The sequence below is a fragment of the Brienomyrus brachyistius genome, chromosome 5, assembly GCF_023856365.1.
Source record: "Brienomyrus brachyistius isolate T26 chromosome 5, BBRACH_0.4, whole genome shotgun sequence".
NCBI lineage: Eukaryota > Metazoa > Chordata > Actinopteri > Osteoglossiformes > Mormyridae > Brienomyrus > Brienomyrus brachyistius.
Window position 1 is genome coordinate 4,754,102 of NC_064537.1, and position 19,965 is coordinate 4,774,066.

The window sequence follows — 19,965 nt, forward strand, 5'->3', positions numbered from 1 at the left end:
GGTTTCGGGCTCTAGAATCAGACTTCCTTCAAAAGTTTCAACATTTAAGTCCTTAAATATTCTCTCTGCATTTTCAAAAAGCTCAGGAGATCCCCAGCCACAGGTTTCAAAAAGGCTTGCATAGATATCCAGGCATCGCAGTTATCCTCATGGCAAAACATGGTTAAAAACTGAGAGGAAGTAAAGCGTAGGTGTGTGTAAATTGCTGAATTTGCTTGCACAATATGAATGGCAGCCGCCAGCTACTCAAATTGCATAATGCATCATAATAAAATGTCAAATTTCACAGTCCACTGACACCAAACAGTATGAATCCCATTATCCACCAACTTTCAACGACCTCTTTCTGAAATAATGTTCATGCAGTATCTGTCGGGGTCGTCTTTATTGGCCTTTTTTATTTAAATGCTTGCCTGCTTCTGTAAGTTAGTCACACCTCTGTTCACGTGGCACAAATCGCATTCCACAGTTAATCTCGCTAATTGTTAAACCCACGGGCATGAGCTTCTCCGTGGCATGGATTCAACCACTCTTATTCCTCCAACAGATTCTCTTTTACCGGCATTTAACAGTTAAACACGGATAATACTGTACTGAACGTCACTATTGCAAACACGGGGAGACGAAGAGTGCGCACGTAACACTGACAGCATGCTGATCAGAGAGGCAATACGCCTGCGCAGCAGCAGAACGCCCCCGCGACGAGGCATTGGGTTACTGATGCTGCGAGGTTTTTTGCGTTTGCCAGCTTATTCATTCCTCATTCAGCTTTTAAGATGATTTTCAAAATGGGGGCAATCCAGTATAATAACATTAAAGATACCATCGGCGACAGCGATGCATGACAGATGCGACAAGAGCAATGAAACACTCTGGCGATCGATATTACAGTCCAAAGGTGGAACTGCGTGAACACCGTACGACAAATTAAACTTGTACCTGAGTGTAATCCACGTTATTTAGACCGCCACAGCAATCCAACTGATGCTTTTTCAATGACGCAGAAGCACCGTTCATCTACGAATTATAACCAGCTACATATACCTTATGAAACGCACCAAAACTGACGCGCAATTCAGTCTACAATTCATTACTATAGAAACTTGATCTACTCATTTTCCTACACCGAGTCCAATCTCAGAGTGCCTCGGTCGTGACCTTCCACCCTTTGCTGCTGGATAGTGTTGAATTGTGGGTAATGTAGTTTCCCCTCATCTTCAGGTAGCGTTCGGGTTCGCGACAGCGTGTTAAAAATACTCACGTGTAATTAAAAAGCATTATTTTTACCATGAAAATGTCGAGTCTATCATAATACAAGACATTATTTTATAGACGTTTCATAATTTTGAAGAAATTTCCCATTCCCAAGAACAAATCATCCAGTAGAAGTACACAAACGAAAAAGCGTATTTAACATACATATTTAGTAATCATATTGCATATTTCATATTATAAATATATAATGTATGGGTCCAATAAATATTATATTTAATGTTTATATATAAAGTACAGATTATTTATGATAAATTATAGCCTACGTAAGGAATCATTTTAATCACTTCACAAGACGTTCGGAGCAGCAGGGGTTCAGCATTAAAAGCAAGTTAAGTACCTAGCAAAAGAGGTGGAAAACAAGGGGAGGCAAAGCCAGCCATTGTCATAACATGACTATATTTCAAATGAAGAAAACACGCTCTTGAATCGCAAATGGGCTGCAGCGTCCGCCGCATGGAGGTTAGCTTTCATCTGTGACTCAGCGCCGCGCACCTGGCACGTACGGCTAATACAGCGCGTTATTTAGGTCTAATGCTGGAGGGCAGTGCTGCTAGGAGCGTGCTGTCTCGTACGATCACCTGACCATAATGCTTCTGTCACGTGACATGAACCCTCACATTCACGCATGCAAGCAACATAGTGGATAAGGAACAGACATGCCGACTAAAGAGCTGCTGGTCCATGACTGTTCTGTGCTCCTTGACTGACTACATTAGTTGCATACTGCATTTCTAACAGACCTAAGCAGTTCAGGAATTAGCCTCCGGGTGCCTCGTTTAAGATTACTGACCTTGGTGTGGTAGTCTTGAGCTAAGCCACAAGAGAGCCACCAGACCATCAATACATGAACAAAATAACTATCCTAGGAACAAATGAGAGTGAGCCATTGATCTGCGGTGTGTCTTAAGCAGGGCTTTGGTCAGCTGGCTGGTGTGAGGTTTTCAGCTCGAGACAAGTCTGCACACACATGTACACGCTCTTACATGTATGTGATAGATTTACTACCTTGTAAACGGTTTGCAAGCTACCCCAACACATTTGATGTAGCTAATTTTAGGTTTATAATGGAATAATATCTTTGCCATAAGATTTCTTGCATGAGAGCCATAATGCATGAGCCAGATGTGTGAGATTTGACAACCCTGCTTAAGAATCGGTTAGGAAATCCATTTATATATAGAGAAGGGGCTAGTTGGGCAATCTCTCCCTGAAGCTTAGGATCACAGCTCAAAGAGCAACTTTTTGGGCAATGTTGCTTGAGCACTTTCCCATTGATAGTGGACCATATATTTCTATATGAAAAACTTTAATTGGCAGTGAGCAAGACTTCGTGATCATCGAGATCCACATGAGGTGCCCGTTATCCCACCTGCTCGGTGATTGCCTGGAAACGTTGCTCAAAAAGTTGCCCTGTGTATCATCACCTTTCGAGTTACCTTTCCAGCCACCATGCCACCTACGATGTTGTAGAATCAGAAATTCATGACACGGACAGCAGGAGGACTAACATAACACGGCATCTTCATGTCATATTGCGCCTTAAGAAGCACAGGCAGCGAGACTCGGGTTTGTGTAAACAAGCAACTTTGTGCTCCCCAGGGAATCTGCCTCGAATCAGCATCGCCAGCACAACCTTGACCCGCCTTGGTTCCTTACAGCATCAGAAACAACAAAAACACTCAGCTGTTCATTTTTTTTAAAACCCTGCGGGTTTATGAGAAGTTGCTGAAACATGTCACATGTTGCTACCCCCATGTAAACAACCATATTAACAGAGAAGAGCCCTGTGATGTGTGTACACATGAAGAACGAGGACATAAAATGTTTTTCGAAATATTGGATAATCATGTTTTTGAGGGCACATTACCTTTGTAAGATTAAATATCCAAGGACAGCCTGGTCTTCCTAAGCCCTTCTGTGGCCACTTGACCCTGGAGCCTGAAGCCCTCCATCGTAAATATGAATTAGTGTGACCATAAATAAGAGTAAAATAGTAGAATACAATGACGAGACTAAGATATCCTGTCTTCTTTCCCTTATAGCAGTAATCTCTGCAACAGATGTCAGCTGATCTTTACATGGTTTCAGGAACCTCCAGACATTTACATGCTGAAACATTCATCTTTGATCCTAGAGTTGCCTCCTCAGCCAGGTGCAAATTCAGCTCTGTCTGCTGTGTATTTCTATGACATTCAAGTGAATCGATGACTTGACTGTTCTTTGTGTGCAAGTGTCCTCCTCAGTTTGGGCTATGCCTGAAGCAAGGCGTATGCAGGGGCGGGCCTAACAGGGCACAGGCCCCAGCTGAGAGCTGATTGGCCTGCAGAGTGGCCGCTCCCCTGTCACTCACCCATTATATCATATTATTAGCTAATCACATGGTTGGCATCTCTGTTCGAATTATGGCCCCTCTTATGCTCCCTCCCCCCCTTAAAAAATCCTACAATCGCCACTGCTTCCCAGGCTTAATAGGTGGTCACTGCAGTGCGTTTTCTTGGCATGGAGGGCGTTTGATATTTTTGGGACATCCAGTGGTCCATCACAGCATAAAGGTCTAGGTCCTCTATGAGAGGTGATTGTCATGTTAGTTTCAGGAAAACCTCTTCTGGCCAGTCAGCTCACTCTATTAGTGTGGCTGAAAAATGGAACTCAATTCCAGTTCAAATTAGAGACTGTACAAGTTCCAGCCAGTTTAAAATATCTTTGAAGACATGGCTGAAAGCTAACCAAAGATGTGCTCATTAATCTCTCAATTATCTCTCATTAAACTCATTAATCACTGTTTTTATATGCTGTTATATATGTATTGACAGTAGTGTCTTTGTGTGTTATTGTTTATAATGTTAAGTGAGACGATGTTGTGATTATTAAATGTATCTGTTAGATGTTGTGTTGTTTTAGAATGATGTTTTCAGTCTCCTGCCCAGAGACCCAGGATGTAAATTAGCTGCATTGCTAACACTGGTACAGGATTTGTTCTGTACATGGCCCCGTTAAATAAACTGAAAAGAGAAAAACACTTTTTCAAATTAATTTATTATGCTTCCAGGAGGGACGGAGAATGGAACCACATGATCAGGGGAGGGTGAAGACAGGTTTAACAAAATGGTGGCCCAGGTTCAGCTAGTCAGAGGTGGCCCTCAGTAGAGATGGCCCTCAGTAGAGATGGCCCTCAGTAGAGATGGCCCTCAGTAGAGATGGCCCTCAGTAGAGATGGCCCTCAGTAGTGATGGCCCTCAGTAGTGATGGCCCTCAGTAGTGATGGCCCTCAGTAGTGATGGCCCTCAGTAGTGATGGCCCTCAGTAGAGATGGCCCAAGGTAAGGATTGCTCTGTCCCATATGTGTGTGTTACTTTACTCTTCAGCTTCCCAGTCTGAAGGCGTGACTGTCCTCAAATTGGGGATGGGTGCAGCTCCTGCCAATGTCACAGCAAAAATCACGTGAGATACACTGTCCATCCCCAGGGAGCTGGCTGGTTGAGGGGCACCTCACCCCTGCTGTAGGCCTTCTGAACTCAGCACAGCTCACACATGCTGCGTTCCATTTACCTCCGAGGGCGGAAGTTGGAGCTGGGAATGACAGCACGGCCCAGTTAACCGCATTCCACTTCCAGACTAGTTTGGAAAGTCATTTAGCAATGTCAGGGACCTGTTTCAAAAATCAGCATTTCTTGCTTAGCCAAATAACTTGTCAGATTTAAGGTAGCCCAGTTTAAAAGGCCATTATCTTCATTCACTTACATTTATAGACTACCTTAAATCTGACTAATTATCCAGCTAAGCAAGAAATAATGCTTTCTGAAACAGGCCCAAGTTCCAGCCCAGTTCATTGTTAACAATATCAGTTGATAATGACATTATGACAATTCATGGCATTTTGCACATACATTGCAGCAGCACAGCTGGATAGCGGCTGGACAGTGAGGAGTCTACGCCCGATTTAATGAGTCTCAAATAAGACATAAGTGCTAATAGACAGTATAAAACTACAGCTTTCACGCCTGCTGATAAAGCGGCCATCTTGAATTCTGAGGTTGGGGTTGCATAGGTTTCTCTGACTCCGCCAGTCGGAATTATGACTTCGGGGGAGGGGGGGGGGTTCAGTAGAGTTTCCAGCTTCTGAGTTCAGCTGGAATGCATCAGCTGGTCTTTTTTATATATATATATATATATATATATATATATATATATATATATATATATATATATATATATATATATATATATATATATATATATATTTTTTTTTTTATTATTATTATTTACCTTCTATTTAGGCATTTTTATTGCATTTAAAGTTAATTCAACCTTTATTTATCGAAATTCTCTTGCACCTCATCAGGAGCCAGTTATCTGCATATTTCCCTGCGAGTTCTGCCAATATAACTGCACTCAGACGGATAAAATGTCGAATCCTGATTATGCCTGGCCTTCTTGTCTTTCCGGTGTTTTCCATGTGAGCATTTACACATTTTTTAAAACATGATTCTTTTTTTTTTTAAAAACATGTCTCCAAGGCCGCATTAAAGACGTTTCCCATCCCCCCATGTCTGAAAGAGGCTTTAACACTGCAGGATCCCTATGCCACCCCTAACAGTCCACACACCCAGCTAGGGAAAGCCTGCCAGTCATTACCATTACAAATCCACATAACTAACAGCACCTGCCAGTGACATTAACCCACAGGCTGGTTAGGCCATTGAATTCAGCCAGATGTAGATTTTGTGTTGGATATTAAAAACCGTTTTCCTGGAAAATCCATTCATCTCAGCTGAAGCCATTTCTTTCTGGGTTACTTGGAGGGGAATATGATTGAGACTGAGGTGTTAAATTAGTTCATTTTAGAGTACTTTTTACAGCTTTGGTATTACAGTACTAAAGGAAGGCTTATCTCTGCTGCCATTCAGAACAGAACAAGTCTCCCAGACTCTTTTTAATGGCTATGAAATAACTTGAGCGATTATGTCTCCTTAAGATAATATCTCTATGACCCGTTTAGGTGGTGAGTGGGCCAAGTCTCTGTGCCTGAGCTCATTAGGTCATTGGTTCAAGCCCCAGCCTCTGCAGCAGTCACATGTCTGGGAGGGGACCTTGAGCAAGACGCTTAACCCCCAGCTCCATGGGTGCTGGGCGACCCTGTGCTGTGACCTCCAAGCTATGGAGAGCCACATAGCAAATAGATTTGTATTATTACTATCAGCCGCCATTGGTTAACTTGATTCATAACCACGAAAGGCAAGGCTAGAACAGGAAGGTGCAGGCAGAGTCCTGTAAATAGAGACAGAAATTAAGAGGCTGTGATCCTCGCTCACAGGGTGGGTTCGCAGTCACGGTAGCCAACGGCAAGAATCGACGTCTGCAGCAGGCGCTTGCTGGCAGGAGGTCGCCTGAGACATGGGGATCGCTGAGCAGACCAGGCCAGCCGGTGGCAGCCATATCTGTCTGGATCCCCCTGAACACCAGTTCCTGTCTCCCCTCTTCGGAAATATAACCAGAAGGGGTAGCCTTTCGCAGTCTGGAGTGCGCAACTATACCGCTTTTCATTGAATTTTCTTCAAAAGCTAAATTTAATCCATCCATCTTCTAGACCCCCATCCCAAGCAGCACATGGCACAAGGCCTGGGTGCACCCTAATTGGGGGGGCACTTTATCCCAGGGCACATAGGCAATGTGGAGATGTAATTTAGCCTAAATGCATTCTATTTGAATTTCCAAGTGAGCAGCAAAGTCAGCTGCAGAGTCACTCCACAGATGTGCCTGGCAGCCCTTCAATCTGAATTCAGGACATTTTTAGAGAAAGCTTATACCTGGCCTGTCTTCAAGCTCGCGTACCTCTGGCAGGAAATAAGCACGTCTCATTCAGTCAAGCCGCCCCCCACCCCTAGCCACACCTATGTGCAAGTGTCATCAGCCAGGCAGAGCAGCACGAGCAGGCTGGGGTTTCTAGAGGGGGGGGGGGGGGGTCACGTGCATGTGCACCTGCTGCCTGGGGGGAGCAATAGTGGCGTCATACTTACGGCAGGGGGGGGGGGCTGATTGTGCCGCTATCAGCAAGGTGCTAATCACAGCATCATAAAACAGAAGCTGGCCCCAGCCCTGGTGCAAACAAGCACATATAAATACAGACAGCCTGACGTACATACCTGCACAAGCACATTCTGTCTCATACAAGGAGCGTCGATATGCATGCATGGATCCCACAGCAAACGTGTCACTTTAAATGTCCACTAATTAGTCATCCATCCATCCATCCATCCACTTTACCTGCTTGTCCTCTTCAGGGCTGAGGGGGGGTCCAGAGTCTATGGGCACAAGGCAGGGAACAAGCCAGGATGGGACACCAAGCCATTGCAGGGCACACGCACACACGCACCCCTATGGGCAATCTGGTAACTCTGTAAATTAGCCTCTTCATGGACTGCGAGGGGGGGGGGGGGGGGGGAGGGGGGGGGACCGGAGCTCCCTAAGAAAACACCACCACGTCATCCCTGTGCAATATTTTTATATCTGCAAACTGCAGCAACATTTTCAGCCACACAGATCCTAGTCTATGGAAGCGTCTTCCAGCATATATGAGACACCCCTTCAGCCTCGACACTCAGATCCAGACTGCAGACCTACCACAAATAAGGCTGCTGTGTCACTCTACTGGCCGAGATACACAGAACAGACATCAGCTGAGCGGACGCGCAGGTCTGAGGCAAGGGGAGTCTGCAGGAGCCGCCGGAATGATGGTCCCTGCAGGCATGAAGGAGACGACGGCATCACAAAACACACTCTGCTCTTTGGGGCAGGCAGCCAGCTGATCATGGTCACCCAGGGGATTTTTCCAGAAACTAACCCATGGAGTTTTGGGTCACTTTTCACATTTTCTCTTCCTAGGGTATTTCATGTTAGTTAACGACCATAATGTTTGATTTTTAGTTAAATGTGTTATGTTGCCAAAGGCGCTAAACAGAAATAAATGACACTGAATGGCAGCATTATGCGGATGCACGGAAGGGTATGTAAAAATAGTGTTTAATTTGTAAACTCAGGTCCCTGAGCTCATGAGACCAGAGACTCCATTAAATAAGGATCCAGAGCAGTCTGACTTCGAATGATGTCACACACACAGCGATAACGTGCTGTTAATTACATAAGCATGCATGCAGTTTTTTTTCAATTCATACCTGTTAGTTACCTCAAACTGTAAGACAGATCAGTTTAATGGTCTACATTTTCTTTTAATGATTTTGTTGTAACCTCATCTGTTTAGTGGCGAAAAAGTCGATTTTGGCTCATATTCTCAGATAGGGTACCTGCTCTCTCCTATCCACTATTACTGGATTTTAAAGCTCCCTAAGGTATTAACGTAAAAGGTCACAGCTCCTTCACCAAACCGAACGTCTGACTACAGGCTGCTGAACTGCTCTACTGAACTTAACCTTGTGCAAAATGCAGCCAAAGCCACTGTAAATATAGTCAGCTATGAATTTATCCAGTGTTCCATGGCCGACTAAATAACGCCTAAATGAAGGGCTTTTTCCTTTTGCCTTCCTTAACAGAAGCACAGCGTTACTTCTTCATGAAAGCTGACTAATCATGTCATACTCCAGAATTTTTGCCAGCCAATGTGTACAGCACAAGATGATAATGATAATGCTGCAAAGGACAGCAATGCATTGGAAATGTTAGCGCTTGTATATCACTGGCATGTAGAGGAAATACTGTGGAATGCCTGTACCACTGTTGTAGGCAGCTGTGTCACATGGGCTTTACCCCCCTCCATAAATGAATACTAATTAGTTCAGTGAATTCTCATTGATTTTTATTTAAATTTTAAAAAATTCTAGCTATACTCTTGGTTGTAAATATATGCAATAAAGAAAGTTGCATTGGCCGGGAATCGAACCCGGGCCTCCCGCGTGGCAGGCGAGAATTCTACCACTGAACCACCAATGCACGACGTGTTAGACATGCTTTGGCATGCTCCTGTAGACAACACGCTACTATAGTGCTCCAGGGGTCTCAAGTTTTATATACTCATGAGAGCTACTGGTATAAAGAGAAAATCTTGGGAGCTTTGTGTCTGATACAAGATTATATTCTGCAAATGGATGGTGAAGGTTAAATTAATTCTCCATTCACGTCCACTCTACAGCATGCCATGACATCGTGCTAGACAGCAGCACGTGTATATGCAAAACACACACACAAAAAATATAAAATTAAGTGCCTGCTGTCTAAGATCCTTACTGGGTCTGTCTTCTGGCAGCACACATAATAACACGGAATTTTCTAATCCAGCCTGCCCTCAGCAGTAATGCTGTGAGGTACCTTATAATGCAAGTTACTGCAATTACTAAAATTCTTACAGTTTAGATTACTGCATTAGTACAATTGGAACTACAATAACCAGCGTGTAAATTTCCAGGATAATAAAATGAAGTGTGTGGGGTAAATTCTATGCATTCTGTACCCGAACAAGTTCTTACGTTGTTATCGTATACGTGACGTAAATCCCATATGTGAACATATCAACATTTAATGAAATAAATACCCAGCGTGTAAAGAGCAATTGTGCTCCGTTCGTTTTCAATAACATTATCGCTAAATAGTTGAACACGGAGCACGGCAGCGCAGAGCACCGCTTACGGGGGTTGCACACACAACGCGGCATGCGATGCGCTGCACTGGCCGCTGGGTGCAAACTGCAGAGCAACATGGCTCGTTTTCATTGGCCACGTGGGCATTCGTATATTCGTCACCGCATGCAGTGGGTTGAACTTTGACCTCTGCGGGCGTGAGCTCACCGAGTAGCGCGCGACAAACGGCTATGGCGCGGCCTACTTCAAATAATGGTTTTCCGAACGCAGCCCTGCACTTGTCCCGCTTTTTGCGAAAGCCCTATAGTCATCCTTATTGAGTATTTGTAAAGATACAATATAAGTGAACAATACTGTTTACTAGAAAAAAAGGGTTATTATACAACGATAACTTTAGATGGACAGAAAATGATCCGGTCCGCCTAAATTAAATACATTTACTTCATAATAAGATTTTCGGCATGGCAATGCTTCAAGGCCACGACCAAACGAAAAGACATCAATAAAATTTTAAATAAAGTCTAAATGATCAGAAATATACTACTCCTACTGCACTTTGTACATATTAGTTACAGTACGCGATTTATAGAGCATAAGATGTGATAATATAATACAATTTTGACAACTTTTACTGCGGACTCGCCGTTTGCCCAACCTGTCCGCGGCAGTAGTCACTCTTCCGCCTGCGGACTACCCACAATGCATTTTCCATAGCCTAGAACGAACCTGAAATAAAAGTCCCTCAACACATTTATGCAGAACTTCACATTTGATACACAAACTACTTCACCTTGTTATGCGAGCTGCTCATTGGCTCTTTGCAAGCTATTAGTGGAAATGCTACCGTTCCTGTAGCATTATGATGTGGCAATATCCCGGAGACGACATGGGGAGAACATGCAAACTCCACACATATGTGACCCAGGCGGAGACCGGTTCGAGTCCCAGAGGTGTGAGGCAACAGTGCTAACCACTGCACCACCATGCCGCCCCCGGAAGTTCGATTCGATTTACAAAATCGAATCGAAAGGGGGGGGGCACTTTGTTCAATTACCGTATTGGCCTGAATATAACACGACCCCCTACACGCACTTTTTGGGAACTATTTTTAGAAAAAAGGTTTTTTGAATGACAAAAACATATACCAACTTAACCAGCAACCATAGCTTTAAAAGTAACCACACGTAATCGTATTACAATAATTGTATTAAACAGCAAACATTTAACAGAAATGTATTATGAGGGGGATATCATGAATATTACAAATTTAATAGCCCTTAAGGGCGCAGAATTGTTTCGATGTAGCAGACCAACCTGAAGAGAGTAAAAAAAAAAAACATATTGCGGAGAAAGGTTGAGTCATATTAATAAATGATATGACAGCTCTTTAAAAATGAATGTTATATGTGAATGTGGTATATCTATATGATAATGTATGGATGGATGTATGTATGTATGGATGTATGTATGTGCATTGCACGGGGGTATATATGTATGTACATGCCAATTACTCAGCACTATCTGAATAGTAAATTGTAGCTATAGTAGCTGATATTTATTATTACTTGCACTCTTCCACAATCCACTATCCATATTTCATACTATGTATGGGTGTACATAGGCACTACTATTGTATTAGTGTCTTATCTTATTTGATATTATTTTTACTTTGTACTCTTTTCTGTATTTTTTATATTCTCTACTCTTGAAACTCTTCTTGCTATCTGTCTGGAGCTGTGATAACACACAAATTTCCCCACTGTGGGATCACAGTGTTCTATCTAATCTAATCTAAGTTACTGTCTTCATTAATTGCCACTATCGGTTTAATACTAACTCCGGTTTCTCCCCACAGTCCAAAAACATGCTGAGGCTAATTGGAGTTGCTAAATTGCCAATAGGTGTGCATGTGAGAGTGAATGGTGTGTGAGTGTGCCCTGCGATGGGCTGGCCCCCCATCCTGGGTTGTTCCCTGCCTCGTGCCCATTGCTTCTGGGATAGGCTCTGGACCGCCCGCGACCCAGTAGGATAAGCGGTTTGGAAAATGGATGGATGGATGGATGGATGGATGGATAGATGGATGAATGGGTTTAATACTAGCAGCGGCACGGACAGTGGAGCCACGCGTTACCAGGGCTGCCAGCTCTCACACATCTGGCACGACACTCACACTTTCAGACTCTCTGGGCCAAATCTATATTACTGTAAGTCAAAACACTCCTATTTGTCGCCATCTATTCCCTTTTCCCCCTCTAGACCCCAAATATAAAAACACACCACTTTTTCAGATGTATTCTGAGAAAAAAGACCCGTCTTGTATTCGGCTCAACACTCTACTTTTAATAAACCTTCATGTTTATTAAAATATTATTTTCATTAAAACACTGATCATCTCTGAGTCTTGTGAAGGTATATTGATCGCCTCGGGTCTAATTCAGATGAAAAACAGTCACGTAGTCAGGCTTTAGCGTTTAAATAAAAACTACAGTCAGCCTTCAAAAGCTTGATAAAATCTTGATACCTTCAGGAATTTGCAATGCTTTAATTCAACGTTTAAAAAAAACAAGAACACCAAAGCCACAACAAACGCTGCTGGGATCGGCACTTTTAGATTTGGAAACCGATTTCAACGATTCACTGAAAATAACCGGCTCAAAAGTATGATTCGTTCACGAGTCAGATATCAATAGCATTGCGATGTAGCGGAAGCGCTACCATGGAAATAGCTCATATAGCATGGTAGGTTTAATGCATCGTTCCTATAGGATTGTGGCGAAATCTTAGAACTTCTAAACCATTGTTATGCTCCAGGAAATGCTAACACTGGCGTGGGAGTGTGGAGTAGGAGAATTACATTTGACATCTAAAGCATTTCGGCAGAAGCTATTTCATCCCACAACGAGGCACCTTCACAAAACAACATAAAACAAAGTAGCTTTTGAGATGTTCCAGTCTGCTCCTGGGCTGATTATTAATCTCAGTCTAACCCTGCTGGTCAGACACAGAGTTCAGGATGATGTTTGTTCCATGCCGCTGGAAGACAACAACAGCAAGGGGCCAGGGAGAATAACAAGGGGGGTGTGAAGGGGGGGGGGGGGAATCACGCTGGATGTATGAAAACACAGGGCCTCCTGAAACACTGACAAAAAAGCCAGTTGCGCGGAAGGAAGCAGAAAAAGCCCTGTGTGTTTGCTAATACCCATAGCGTGCCTCCCACCTGTCTGTCTTGGAAAGCACTCCAGCCCCCCAGAGAGAGACACTACAGATATGAGCAACACGTGTAATGATGTTGTTATTCCCACCCCCTGAACCCCACCCTTCACACACAGGCCCCTAAGGCAGGGAATGGTGTAGAAAGCGAACTCCTCATGGGTGTCACATGATAAGGGGGTGTGTAGGACAGGGGGTATTCGGATGCCCTGTGAAGGGGGGAAATATGTCATGAATGTTTGTGGATTTTTTTCGGAGAATGAGCCTGGCAGCTTGCGGGGCCGGTGGCAGCGTGTGGGAGGTGGTCCGCCATGTCCCGAGCGCCGAGTTTGCTCGCTTGGCTACCCTCGCACCTGGCCCCGACGTCTGCAGCTCTCAGCTGCTCCCCTCTTATCTCCTCATGTCATCCTGCTCCAACGAGCACTGTATAAGAGCCTCTTTGTCTATTTTCTGCCAATAAATCATTTTTTGGGGGCAGATGAACATTCAGCATGGCGCTCCGTGTTTAGTCACACTGCCCCACAACATCTGCCAGTTTAAGTGAATCAGAGAGCAAACTGACCCTCTTATGGTGTCCGCGTGACCAACCAAAACACAAAACATACACCCCCCCCCCAGCCATTCTTATGCACTCACAATTTATGAAGTTTTTCAGAAGGAGAATGAACTCTACATTTTTCAGCCACATTAATATGAAAATCTACATCCACTGGTATTGATAGTATCAATTAATATAAAGTTCAACACTATGCACAGTTTAGAGGCTGAGTGATTGTATAGGAGAGAATGCTCTGTGATGGACAGGCATCCCATCCAGGGTGTATGTCTGCATGGTGCCCTGTGCTGCCTGGCTCATCAAGACCCTGCACTGGATACATTTATTAGGGAATATGTGGGTAATATCAAATACTAAAGAATGAGTTAGGGTTAGGGTTAGGTTTAGGGTTACTAACCCTAATTAAATAATTGATAAAATCATTGAGATTCAAGCAGTAAACATGCAATGCTTAAAAGTGCAGTTCTGCAGAGTGTTAATTTATAAAAGAAGACACTTTGAAAAACAGTTTTAAGTTTTTTTACCGAAGGTTTTCTAAGAAGAGGCTTGAATGCAGTTTCAGCTTCTTTTTTGTCTAATGTGAGCTCTAACATTAGAGGGCGTCTGATACAGGGCATGTGACTCAGGACACAACGGCTTCGGAATACTGGGAGTACCTCATCTTTGATCGATCGTAGTAGTTAGGTTGAAGAAACTGTTAGTAATCATTTGTTATCATTTCTATATAATCAGCAATGAGTGTAAATATGTATATACATTATTTTGTTTTACTTTACCTTCATACTTTAGATTATATTAGTTTACACGTATCCTGAGCACGTGTTTAAATAGTTGTCCACCTGAGGAAAACCAGAACTTCTTCTTACTCTCACAGTCCTTTCTTTGTTCTCACTCCAAGACCCCTGCCCCCCATTGACTATAAATAAAGGTGCCAGGGGGAACCACCCTTTGTAACACATTCCTTTGTAGCGCATCCTGCAGAGAGTGTGGTTACCCTAGCGCAAGTAAAACTTCAGAGTGTGTTGTCTCGTAATAGTGTGTGCAGAGTTGGAGTGTAAAGCTTTGGCGCTTTCTCTAACAATAGTCATACAGTCCATGTATTCATATCTTTGATTTGCAGATAAATACACTGCTTGTAAATGGGTGAGTATCCCATGCAAGACGGCTAGTGGATCTACTGACCATCACTGCTGGTTCATACTTGTCTCTTGCAAAATGGAAAACAGTTTAATAATCCTAAATGAAATTTAACCGATCACTTTCATATTATGCGGCTCCAAATAACAGCTGGATCAGTGTTCTGTCCCCCAGTTTGTAGCAGTAAAGGTTAATTTAATCAGCTACGAGGGGCTTGGTCAATGCTACATAATCCCAGGCCTGTGTGTTGACACACCAGGGGACGGAGCTCAGATGGGAGAAGTGAAAACACACCCTGCTGATCAGATCTGCTGTTGGAGCCACTCGCTCTATCCACTTCTGTCACCCTGCGGTGTGTTATTACGTAGACCAGCCTGTGAGTGACGCTTTTGGGGTCAGGGCCTGTCTCAGGTATGCTTTGTCCATCAGAGCTGGAACCGTCCACAATGGAGCTATTTCTCAGCCTTCCAGAAGGCCCAGCAGTCCGTGGGGGTTAGGGTTAGGGTTAGGGTTAGGGTTACGACCGTGAACCCAACAGCAGCCATGGCACCCCTCTCTGAGACATTTTGTGATGCATCTCTGTTCCAGCACTTGAGGTCCGCAGCTGTGTCTGTAATTAGATTAGCTAGATTAAATTCAACTTTATTGTCATTACACAAAGTATAAGTACCCAGACAGCAAAATGCAGTTTGGCATCTAATCCGAAAGCGCAAAATAGCGCAAAAGCGCTCTAAGAAAGTCTTGGGATGCTCGCGTAGTTCTGTAGCGTCAGAAATTTATTGATTTCATAACAACAGTCCATTGACAAGCAACGTTTAATGTATCTGTATATAACTCTCACACAAACATTTTCTTTTATTAAGTGTTATATTTTTTGACTGACTCATTCAGTTCTGCTCTTGCCATTTCGCTGTTTATCGCAGTTGTAGTCACTGGCTCCCAAAGGGAAACTAAACACAAATGTTTGGTGTTTTATGTTATTGCAAAGGTGTTACTAATTAAAAGCCACCCAATGAGATTGCTTGTCAGTGACCTTTTTGACTAAGAATAGCTCTTCTATTGTGATGTATATTTTTTTGTAAATAAAAGAATAAAGCTATGATTTTGCTATAAAGCCAATAGATTTGCAACATTATTACTGAATTAAGCAAGCAACCCAAGACTTTCTGTGAGTGCTGTATTTGCGAGACAAATTGAAAATGTACATCTATACAATAGTATACATGGCGTACATGGTGTGCTATGAATAATGGATATGTACAGCATCTATGGTTGGAGGAAAGTAGACTTAGAGTTTCTGTGGATATATATGCCTATAACTGCAAGGTTGTGGAGTTGCTATAACCGTCCTCTGCTGTAAACCTTCTGACTGACATTTGGGGTTCAAACAGGTGACACTTTCAGTCATTTATCATTTCCTGACCCGAGGTAGAACATACGCCATCCTGGCTACACACGGCAGACCGCGTGCAGGTCTCTGCAGTGCGTGCCGAGGAAATAAGCAATTAAGGAAACAAGTCACAGGTCACAAAACTGTATAATATCCAGCCTTTCAAATGACTCAGCTGGGTGCCGCTCCGTTTGCGACCCATGGCCCCCAGGGGGGTGGGACACATTAATTACGTTTCTGGGCAACAGTTCAATCAGCCAATCACAATCTTCTGAGCAAAGTAAGACATGATAAATGTGATCTCAACAAAATCTGGGATTCACAGTTTTGTAATTGTGCTGGCCTTCCTCTATAAACTTTCCTTGAGTATTTAGAGGGTGACAGTTCTAGTACAGAAGATTTGCCTGTTAATGGCTATTAAGATGGCCATTGTAGTTCTATATGATTTCTATGTTTGCTTCCCTCCTCTGTTGAATCAGTAGAGAGGCAGGTTGATGGCAGAGTATGATGCAATATTTAGAAATAAGGAGAGTCCCACAGCAACAATCGTTTAGTTCAATTGTATCAACTTAAAGATCCCTCTGACACAGTGCTAAACCGCAGGGCTGCCAGAAATGTTATGAGATTCCCCCTCCCTCTGACACAGTGCTGAGCTTCACGGTTGCCAGACGTGTCCTGAGATCCCCCCCTCTCCTCTCCAACTATATCAAAGATGTTAAAGACGGTATTTTTTCCATAATGGTGCTAATGTGGGGCAGTGACCTGATGATACCTTCCTTAATTTTGAGGGGACTGGTCTGGAAAATCTTGCTAAATGGATGGACTGGCAATCTGGCCTGGGAATCAGCATAATGAACTCACTGATCTTTAGATTAGCACTCAGTAGCAGTGATGCACAAGCTGAAATGAGCTGGAGGGGGGGGGGGATGAGAGCAGTCCACCTGCACCCTCCAAGGCACTATTAACACCTGGCAACATATGCAGACCAGTCCAGTATCCTCTCAGCAGAGATCTTGGGCAAATGCCAACCAATCGCAGATTATTTTCGTTTTAATTACTGTAAACAAGAGAAGGCAAGTCGTTTTTTAAAACAAAGCTTTTGAACGTTTAACACCCAAACACCCCCCCCCCCCAGAGGATCCTGGGGTCGGCTGGAGCTGCTGCTCACCATGGTTGGCTGCCAATTTGCACCCCAGGCTCCCGGCTACCGCAGAGTTGGCCTCCGGGCCTGACAGCCTGGGACTTTCCTAAAACAGATGTGCGCCATTTGAGCCTCGAGTTCCCCTCGGAGTCACAGCCGTACCCCTGTGGCCCCTGGGTGGCTCACAACCCCGTACACATGTCGTTCCACGTAGGGCTCCTTTTGTGTTAAATTCAGCGGGGATTTTGTGGGCAGTTTGTGATTAACTTTTACTGACCTGGCTTTTCTTTTGTTTAAACCACAGCCCGGGATTTCAATCTGCAGTCTTATCCCTATGGACTCACAATGATCATGGGACCTGGTGGCCGGCTTTACATTTACCCTGGGCAGCCTATATTTGCACCCATTGAGACGACTGAATATTTAACTGCAGCAGACAGCCGCCCTTAAGCCAGCAGTGTTTAGGTCATGAGCACACAGCATTATCCATTATACTAAGCACAGGGGCATTGCTATTGGAGCGATTGCGACATCGATAGGCTCAGCTCATTGGCAAAGGCCATTCTCTGCGACAGGAAATCTATCCCTAAATGTCTGCGTGTTGAAACCTGCATGGTTCCACTGCTTTTATTCATGAATTCCCCCTCCCCCCCCCCGCCCCCCACACTCAACCCCAGTGCCCCCACACACTGCGTGCATCCATGGAGTTTCTCAGGTCACCTATGGGATGCTACACATGTAACAGGTTCATGCAGAAGAGCACGGACTGCTGTCCTCACCAGCGGGCTGCACCGCAGACTGACAAACAGCCAGCACACCCCTTCATAATTCATTAGATTCATTAATTCATATATTTTTTGGCTGACTCTTACGTCCCCGTTGCCTCTCAAAGGCCTTGTTACACTTACGGTCGTCATCGTTTTCTAGGAGAGATGATACTTTGAATTATTACGTACCGAAAATGCATCATCGGTCCAGGGTTTTATTTTTTTCCCTTGGTGTTGCCTATGATGTTCGGACTACATTTTTCAGTGTTTACTTTAGGCTCAAACACGGGGGCTTTTTACTCTTAACAGGAGGGCCAAACAGTCACTAATTTGCTGATGAGCTAAAGAGCCCGATAGATTTATTGATTCAGCCTCTTAGATGGTGGGTTAATGTATCAGCCCATATTTAAAAAGAATTTTAAGACCTGGCCTTTTGAAACCAGTGCTGCCCCCCCACCTACCCTAACTCTGCCGCTCCCACCCATTAATGTCCCACCTCGCACTGCCTCGCCTAACCTGCCCGTCAGTGATAGAATATCTTGCCTTTTCACGTCGTGTTTTTCTGATGACATCATTTCCTGTGGCAACTAAACTACATCTTCTGCAATCAGAATTTCTGGGAAACGTTCATCAAAAAATGGCTTCCCTGAGTGATTTACACCTTTGATGTCTGCTGTCTAAAAAAAGGACACATCTTTTGCCCGCCTCTCTTTCCTCTATTCAAGCCTTTATTTTTAATTGACATCTCAAGACTTCCCAGAATCCACATCTTGCATGCCCATGGATGTAGACCTTGCTCTCCTTGAATCATTAAGTCTGCCTCTGGGCGTTGTCTCCTTTCATTTTGCTGCTAATTTTATTTAGTCTTAAATTCTTTGAAAGTATACTTAGATTGGAATACAGACCAAGAAGGCAAAAACTCAGACATTATCATTACAGTGTAATTTCACGAAATTAAGCTCTGCAGATGGTATTCGAAGCAGACGGTATCAGAATGTGTGGAAATTGTACGGCTGGAAAGGCAGCAAGAGCAGAAATGTCAAAAGAAATGCTTCCGTCATTTTTGTGTAATTTAACACAGCGGTTCAGTGGATGGGGAGGGAAAGTGACCAGAAGGTTAAGGGTTGTGGTAAAAAGGAAGATTTTTTTGTATATTTTGTGTTTCATCTGAGTCTGTATAGGGATGGAAATAGTATTTTAACAGGAACAAATGCATTTGATAGATTAAAACAGGCAGTTCAGCACATAGACCTTTTCTTCATGAATAATTTGATTAAATATCTAATTCCCCCATTTGGAAGCGACACAAACACCGCGACTGAAATTGGAGTGTGCTGTTTTGCCATCGGTGGGGTGCACAAAAGAGTGGAAGGTGAGTATGGTCGGCTTTTGGCCTGATTACCACTTTGGGTGGAGCGTTAACCCTTGAGGTGCCACTGAGGGAATAAGGAAAGATCTAGATCATATAGGGAAAGGGGATGCAACATGGAGATAAACAGGTGCGCTCTACCTATCCATCCATCCATCCATCCATCTAATGTTCGTAGGCATACATTAGAAGATGGTGAGTTAGGAGAAAATGGAGTTTTGGGTGAAAATATGGTTGAAGACAGATGTGCATTTAATGATGGAGGTCAGTGGAAATGTGCAAGTAAGGGTGTGTGTGCTGGGATATGTGTGAAAGTTTGGCTGGTATCGATGCCATTAATGTGAGGCTCAGGGGGAAATAACAGCAGATGGACCGCCATCCATGACACACCAGGGAGCTGAGGAATCATGCTTTCCCATCATGCTCTGCTGCCGGGGCTGGGGTTAGACTGTTTCTCCTTTTTCATGGATAATAGCCCCATCATGTTCGGCGACCTCACATAGGCAGTAACCCCGGGTTGCATGCAGTAGTT

General features: G+C 43.8%; 1 protein-coding gene and 1 non-coding gene across 4 annotated transcripts in view; both read right to left on the minus strand.

The window, feature by feature from the left end:
- Positions 1-8,009, minus strand: part of pemt (phosphatidylethanolamine N-methyltransferase) — a 46,285-nt gene extending 38,276 nt beyond the window's left edge. For 2 of the 3 annotated variants that reach the window (XM_049015259.1, XM_049015258.1), the window contains exon 1: positions 940-1,167. In XM_049015259.1, the coding sequence (XP_048871216.1) occupies positions 940-1,017 (78 nt within the window). In that variant the 5' untranslated portion in view covers positions 1,018-1,167. Of the gene's footprint in view, positions 1-939; positions 1,168-7,539; positions 7,578-7,896 lie in introns of those variants that run through there. The other variant, XM_049015260.1, reaches the window with a different exon arrangement.
- Positions 8,010-9,148: 1,139 nt separating this feature from the next.
- On the minus strand, positions 9,149-9,219 carry trnag-gcc (transfer RNA glycine (anticodon GCC)). Its single transcript has one exon. It is a non-coding gene; the product is annotated as a tRNA-Gly (tRNA).
- Between the last annotated feature and the right edge of the window lie 10,746 nt (positions 9,220-19,965).